Source organism: Vanellus vanellus (genome assembly GCF_965231255.1).
Source record: "Vanellus vanellus genome assembly, chromosome: 9".
Taxonomy (NCBI): domain Eukaryota; kingdom Metazoa; phylum Chordata; class Aves; order Charadriiformes; family Charadriidae; genus Vanellus; species Vanellus vanellus.
The window spans coordinates 19,577,445-19,585,432 of NC_138914.1; the positions used below are offsets into that span (position 1 = coordinate 19,577,445).

The 7,988-nt window shown below is 42.3% G+C and overlaps 1 protein-coding gene and 1 long non-coding RNA gene across 2 annotated transcripts in view; one reads left to right on the forward strand and one right to left on the reverse strand.

Annotated features, from left to right (window-relative positions):
• Positions 1-5,317, forward strand: part of PRKCD (protein kinase C delta) — a gene marked incomplete at its 5' end in the record, with an annotated part of 29,759 nt that extends 24,442 nt beyond the window's left edge. The window contains 5 exons of the mRNA XM_082487734.1: positions 77-139; positions 2,319-2,457; positions 2,953-3,141; positions 3,389-3,517; positions 4,826-5,317. Coding sequence (XP_082343860.1) covers positions 77-139; positions 2,319-2,457; positions 2,953-3,141; positions 3,389-3,517; positions 4,826-4,984 — 679 coding nt within the window. The 3' untranslated portion in view covers positions 4,985-5,317. The remainder of the gene's footprint in view (positions 1-76; positions 140-2,318; positions 2,458-2,952; positions 3,142-3,388; positions 3,518-4,825) is intronic.
• On the reverse strand, positions 3,382-5,925 carry LOC309675421. Its single transcript, XR_014269496.1, has 3 exons — positions 5,860-5,925; positions 4,249-4,348; positions 3,382-3,475 (listed from the first exon to the last, which is right to left on the reverse strand). It is a non-coding gene; the product is annotated as an uncharacterized lncRNA (long non-coding RNA).
• Positions 5,926-7,988: the final 2,063 nt, after the last annotated feature.

A 7,988-nucleotide genomic window follows, 5' to 3' on the forward strand; every position in this document is an offset into this window, starting at 1 on the left:
TACGGCAGCTCTTGGCCAGCTGCATTGACTATGTTTTAACTGAACTGACAAATAAAAGATGTTTTGGTCTTTTCAGGTTTTATGGAGCTGAAATTTTATGTGGGCTGCAGTTTCTTCACAGCAAAGGCATTATTTATAGGTGAGTACCAACTAGCTCCAGTGGGGGACCTGTGAATTGTCTCAGCACTTCATGCATCTTTGAATTGCTGATTGATGTAACGAGTAGAAGCTGTCTGTCAGAGAGCTGATGCTGTTCCAAGGGCATTAACATGCCTGAGCTGAATCTGTATCTGTGTGCTTTTTCCTTGGCAACTAGAATGATGGAATGTTATTTATGTTACACAAAAGCGGGTTTGTTTCAGTTATTTTTAAACACTGCCTTCAAATCATGAGTCTATTTACTTTGGAGACAAAGGAGAGCGTCCTTGAGGCTATCACTTCCTACTGGCCTCATGAAAACCACCGAGGGGAAAGTTGTCTGCTTTTCCCTTCCATTGAAACCCCAATATTGATGCCTCTGCCTCACCAGGTTTTAAACATCAGGGGCCACATCCTGATTGACTGCTAAATACCCATGCTACAGGAGATCAGAAGATTATTTTAATACTCTTTTTCCTCTCAATTTCCTTTCTCCAGCCTTTTCACCCCACCCCCAGCTTCAAAGCACCATTTGGTAACTACTTTCTCAGGTAGCTCTTACCTCTAACAAACAGGTACAAAGAGTAACGGCTGAGTGCTTGAGAGCAAGTTACACAAGGCCTTAGGTGAACATGCGCCAAAACGTCTGGTATTGTCCATCTCCCTTCTCAGAAACAGGAAACATCTGTTGGAGCATCCATCCTTTAAAGCAATTTTCTGAAGTTAGAGACTAGTAAAAAAGTGTTTCTAAAGAGGAGGAACATTACAGGAATCCTCCTTGGTGAAGATAGATGGTTCTTCCAAGCCCATCCGCCTCTCAGAGAAGCCAGCCTTAACCCAGGAAGGTACTTCATGTACCCAACTGTATTCCCAGTGCCTCCTGCAGGTTTTTATACAGGAAAGGATCGAACTCCAGGATATGTTGTCATCAGCACAAAATCCCTCCACATTTTCAAGAACGTTTTTAGGCTTGCTGTTAAATTTCCCTACATTGAATTAGAATGTTCCTGGAGGGAGATTTCATAGTATGAAATGTTTTCAGAGAAACAGTACCATTTCCCAACAAGACGCCACCAAAACCAAAGGTACTTCTCTCGCCACCCCCAGTCTCACACAGGGTGTTTATTTACCGATGTAATCACAGACCCTGACTTGGAGCAGTTTTAGGTAGGTGTTGCATGTAAGGGCACATCTGTACAAAAGCTTTTAGACCTTGCTGTAGCTAGGTAAGCACAGTGCCCGAAGTTACCATGAGTTTTCCCCATCTCAAATATATTCAGTTTACTCAGGTGAACAGCAGCTGATGTCCAAACATGGAAGGATTTATGGTGCGTTGCATTAGATCAGGGACTCTTGGGTCGAGCTGCAGCTCACTGTCTGAGCAGTGTAAGTAGCCGATACTGGGAACGTAAGGTACCAAGGAGAAAACACTGCCCTGTTCTCACGTAAAATTATCTATCTGCTCTGTTCAACTCTTTCTTGGTAAGCAGAAAGGCTGTTCAGTTTCTCCTCAGCCTGCCCTCCTTGGTATGTGCTTTTGCAGCCAGATGGACAAAAAAATGCATCACGGCCAAAGGGAGGGAATGTAGCTTTTGGAAACTGCTGTTAAAAAGCTCTTACTTGATTGACTAGTGTCATTCTGAAAAAAGACATGAATTAGGACACTTCACAGACTGTGGCCACAACACACAAACCCTCTCATGCCGTAACTAGGAACAAGTCACAGGTAGTATTAAAAGCTGGGCAGGCTTCAGACTTCCACACTCCTGCCAAACCCTCCAAGAATCTAATAATCCTCCTTTTGAGGAAAGGAGGTGTTGCAGCACTGCTGTGTCAGCTGGTAGGGCATTAACTTGCGCCTCCTTCCAGCAGCAACAGAAGCACTGGCTGCACTTTTGGATCTGAAAGCGAACGTTGAGGATTATAAGGTCACACACTATATATACACCTCAGCCTCTTACTCTGACAACTGAGAATTCTTCCCTTCTCCCTACCACCTTCGAGGTACAAAAGTACTGTTTTGTAGGCATTGCGTTGATGGATGATTATCTTCTTGAAAAGTCTCTTTGTATGATGTGGGGAAGTGTTTATCAGTGAAGAAACTGCATGCAGCTGAAAACAAAAATTACTCCCTTGTCCTTAAAACCTAACTTTTTTTTTTTTTTAAATGCTTTTTGCAGAGACCTAAAACTGGACAATGTGATGCTTGATAAAGAAGGCCACATCAAAATAGCTGATTTTGGAATGTGCAAAGAAAACGTTGTTGGTGAGAACAAGGCGAGCACTTTCTGTGGGACCCCAGACTACATTGCTCCTGAGGTCAGTATGTCACTACCACATCTGGCAGGGATGGATTTAACACACTGATGTTAGAATGGCCATTGTGATTAATCATCCCTTTGTAGACTAATAGTTCAGAAACGTCAAAGTCTAATTAGCCCAGAAAAAAAACACATTAAATCTGATTTCTCTATAGAAGGTACTTGAGATTTGTAAATATTGTATAGCTGCAAGATTAAAAAAACATGATTATTTAAAGTTAATGGAGAAAATTTCCGAATGAGAGCAAAGACCTGTCCACTGAGCTGTCCACGTTTCCACAAACAGCAGCCAAGGATAAAACTCCAGATGTGCATCAGTGGCAACAATTTGTCAAATAGCTGGATTCCTCCCCCCCCCCCCCCCCCCCCCCCCCATATCCTAGTTATTAAGATTCTCTCTTAAAATCGCCAAATCCCTCTTCTGTTTTTTGGTATATATTGCTGCCTTTTACTAATTACTTGCACTTCTTCCTCTGCACTTCTCTGGAACAAGATCCTGCAAGGTTTGAGGTACACCTTCTCTGTGGACTGGTGGTCATTTGGGGTCCTGCTGTATGAGATGCTCATTGGACAATCCCCTTTCCATGGGGATGATGAAGATGAATTGTTTGAATCAATCCGAGTGGACACCCCTCACTACCCACGCTGGATTACCAAAGAATCAAAAGATATATTAGAAAAGGTAGGACTTGACGATAAACAAGTGGGTCACAGTACTGTATTTGTCCAGGAAGGGACAAACCTAGGCTTTTGGAAGGAGCTGGTTAGCAGCAAATTCCTTTTACAAGTGGAAAGCCAGGTCAGCTTAAGTGCTAATAGTCTGCTTACCGTTAGCAACCTGTGTTCTTTCAGCAGTATACCTACTGTTCTTCCAGTGCCACCTACCTTTTGAGAAATGTAAGGTTCTACCAGGTTATCTTCTCTTATAGCTATTCGAAAGGGATCCAACAAGACGACTTGGGGTGACTGGGAATATCAGAGATCATCCTTTCTTCAAAACCATCAACTGGACGGCGCTGGAGAAGAGGGAGGTGGACCCTCCTTTCAGGCCAAAAGTGGTACGTGGGTGGTTCTTTGTTCTGTAGCAATACTGCCCGTGTCAGCCTAGAGGTGAGGGGCGATTTCTTTACCTTGCTCAAACTATTCCACTGCGAGGTTCTCCTCACATTTGATAAATGAGATGGTGACATCTCAAACCCCATTGTTCTTGAATGGTTCAGTTTTAAAAAAGTGCACTACATTCCTCTGACTGCTGTGAAATCATCTTAAGACTGTTTTCCTATACTCTTTCAAGGAGCAGATAATAATCTTCAGGACTATAATCTTCAGCAAAAATCAACTAATAGTTCTTATATCCATTTATCCTACATCTTTAGATCACTGGAAAAATAGTGTTTTATATGCCTCGATGTTGGAAATGTTGATAGTTTCTTGTGTTTTTCTCTTCTGTAATGCCATGTGGGAGAAGGACCGATAACTTGGGGCTGCTCAGTCGGTCACTGCCCACAGGCATTCTGCACAAGCATTACATACCATCCCAGAGCCTCCAAGTGGGCAAAAGAGGCATTCTCTATGCTACTGAACTTAGAACCATTTGTAATGTATGTGCCTAACGTTACCTGAAAAAAAACAGCTACGGAACAGACAGTGCATTACTCTGTCTGTATCACCCTGGGATGATGCTGCTTCATCTCACCTGGGTAAAAATCCAAACCAGTTTTCCTCCACCCTGTTACTGGTACGGGTAAAATGGTCTGGAGGTAATGCAGTCTCTTTAAAGTCTACTTACGTACTCGATGGAGGAGAGCTGTCCCTGTCGAGAACAGAAGGCTCCATCTTGCATGTTCCCATAGAAAGGGGAACTCTGGAAACATAAGGGTCCTACAAACCTTTGGAGGTTCAAAATGTAAAACATCGTCTTTAGTAATGTGAATTTTTATGAAACGTGTACAAATATTTTATCCAGTCACAAATCAGCTGCAATAGGACGTTGCTTTTTTCTCTGTACAAGTACAGTGCATAAAATGCGTTCAGGAATTTAAAAATTTTGATTAACAGCAAGAAATGCTGGGCTTAAATGTAAGTGCTACATTGCTTTTGTCAACAGAGAATCTTTGGGTAATTCTATAAAATGTTCTTCTCCCAAGTGACCTGGTGCTGTTTGTTTTCAACTAACGATAAGCAGTTTCTCAGTTATAATCTTACAGCGTTGTTAAAATAGGCAAAAAGGAGATATTTTTTTTCTCTGAAGGGGAGGAGGGAGGGAGCTCAAGAAATAAGTTTCTAACCTCTCATATTTAAGTAGATTGTTCTGAAAGAAATGACAAAGCTTGTCTAAAATTATCTTCCCTCTCTGTTCATCACAGAAGTCAGCAAGCGACTACAACAACTTTGACAGAGAATTTCTGAGTGAGAAGCCAAAACTGTCTTACAGTGACAAAAACCTGATCGAGTCCATGGACCAGTCTGCATTTGATGGATTTTCTTTTATTAACCCTAAATTTGAACAGATCTTAGAAAAGTAAGTCTCTAACAGAGTCAGACTTTAAAGCAGGGTTAAACGTTATAAACTGAGAACTGCCAAGTGCTAAGTGTTATGTGTTCCCACGATGTTGTTGATACATCAGAATAATACACAATAGTGTGATTAATTATGTCCAACTGCTGATTTGTTGGCAGTGTTCTTTTATGCATGGTTGGGTTTAAGGTATGTGAATCGTGTGCGTTATTTTCTCTATTTGGGAAAATGTAAATTCTGTTTGGTACTTGAATGTAGTTATATATAATATATATGCTGTATATTTTGCTCGAGAGAAGACATTGGGAAACAGAACATGTCTTTTTAAAAAGTGTTTGAGCCCTTGGTTCTTTTATTTGTCTTCAATTAAAAGAAAGTTACATTAAACTTTCTTTCATGGCTTTGTGACTTTTTCTTTTCTAGAATGTACAATTAAACTCAAGTTGTCTATAAACTACAGTAAGAAATAGTAATAGGTAAGTGCTGATCGCTTACAAAAAGCACAAATACTGAAGGAGAGAGTCAGTGTAATACTAGCTGTTGTGGGAAACAGCTCAATGCCACTCAGTACTTTATTAAAAAAGTCTCTTTTTTAATGTTATATTTATATTATAAAGTCTCTATTTTTTCTATTGTCTCTCAGAGCAGTCAGTGCCAAGCAGAGTCAGGCTTCACTGATCAGGCTCAATATTTATTCTAAGGCAGTATAAGCCTAAAACAGTGCAGCCTAAGTACCAAGTACGCCGCAGCAGCCACAGCACGGGAATACGACTTTCTGCTGTTAAACGCCGCTTCCTGTGAATCACAATAGGCAACACTCACAGCAGCCCACCATGAGAAAATCACCAGGTAACAACCCCGTGGAGCTTTAGCACCACTTGCCTGCTCTGCCCAAGAGGAAGCATCTTGCTTAACAGCCGAGCACAAAACCTTTCTTCCAGTTTTTTGTTTCCAGTTCTTCCTGCTTTGTTTTAATACCGCAGCTGTGGCTCCTTCTACATGCTGTAAAAAGGGCACAAAACCAGATCCTGCTTTGTTGCAATACCTTACCTCCAAGTTTTGATTTTTAACCATTAATGACAAAGAAAGACTAACGTAATTACTGCAAAGCTCCTTCCAAAAATCTTCTCCTTGCAGTCAGTTTGTAAAATACAGAATGAAGCAAGGTCCCTTGTGTCTGAAAAGCTTTCTCTATCTTTGAACATTATTGTAAATAAGTTAATTTTCTCCACCACTGAGCAGGCAGGAAAAAATGTACTGGTGAGTATCAGTTTGTCTAACAGTTACACAATGCTGCAGACTTTCAGGAGCACCCTGTTGCTTCTGGGTAATTTCAGACTTAATCCTGCTGAAAGAGCAGGAGAAAGGCAGCACCGCCACCCCCTCCCCCCCACCCCCCAAGACTTTGTGGAGACTCAAAAAAATACAGTGCTGCCTTTGTTTTCCTTCTAAAGAACAGCTCTGGCTTATTGTTATAGTTCAAGTAATGCCATAAGACTTGGATGTCATCTAAGCACACAGCAGATCGAGGCTGGAACAATCAGAACACAGTTGGCATTTCCAAACGGGCAGGGCTTGCCTAGTTACCACCACACGCACTTACACAAACCCCCATCAGAGGGGGGGAGCAAACAGCACACTGCGAGCTGCTGCCAGGGACAGCAGCAAACTTGGGGTTTTTTCTCCCCCTTCAAGTAACCTACTAAGTCATTTCTGTTTTGCCATTTTTCACCAGAAAGTTATTCTGCCTTCAAAGGTGCGTGCTGGATGCTTGCACCCAAGCAGAAATGCTCTTCTATTTAAGCAGTCGTGGACAGAGTTGCCAGCAGCACTGGATATTTGGAAGGCAAGAACCTGTAATGAATTACAAATAGAAAGCGTTGCTTGTGGGGATGTTTGCTCACAGCGCTCACCTGCTGTCCTGAAGAGTAACAGGTGCCAGACCTGCTCAGGGGGGACCTTGGTCTTCACTCTTTCATCTGGGATTGGACCGACTTCCCTGGTGCACCTCCTGCTGCCACAAGCGCACCTTCCACCAGCCTGGCTGTGCTCACAGCACCCAGGCAGAGATGCCTCTGCGTCCCAGAGCAGTGACTATCTTCCTCCCCCTGGGCAGCACAATACTGTTGAGCCATGGCGTTATGCTAACTGCACCACCTGATCAGGGAACTGCTCCACCACAGACATTAGCTCATTACAGCAACCAGAAGTGGACGCGCGGCAGGTCACACAGCTTCAGGAACCTCCTCCCTGAACTGCTGTGCCTGAGGGCCACCTGGCCAACAGCAAACAGATGGGTTCACTCAAGGATCACGGTCTGGGCCATCATCACAGTACAGGGAAACAGAGGTATTAAACAATTTTGTCCAGAAAGCAGCCTAAAAGCTCTAGAACAAACAAAATTACCTGCCACACACACAGTAGAGTTAAAAACAAAGAAAACCCTCCTTCCACCTAGCAGAGAAGATACAAGTGGTTACCACCCAAGAGCATAGACAAGACACGAAAATCTGAATACATAATTCCAAACCACAAAGTAGCAATTAATTTTGTCCTCAACCTTCATAATAACAAGTACCCCTGCAGATTTGTACTAGAAGGCAACATTTCGCTGTTGGTTTTCAGCTTCTCAAAAAAGCAGCAGTATTTGGAAGACAATGTAAGAACAGTGTAGCATCAGATCTTAAACCACCACTGACCATGTAAAATTAATAGTCTTACCTTCCTCCTCTGTTACGTGCAAATCTTGACTTGTATTTGTTCAACAACTTCTTCGAACATCTTCCTCAGTTACTGAGTTTGTTACTTTAATTATAACTATTTGTCAAAGTAAATCAACCAATGGAGCAAATTAACATAATTCTTATGCCTATGTATAAGCTCTCTTAACCCCACTACAAATTCCTACACTTCTGAAAGCTGTGGAAACCTGCCGAGCTGCAGGAACACTCACCTGGAACTTCAGCTACTGCAAACAGGCACAGAGAGAAACACACATCAGCACACATTGT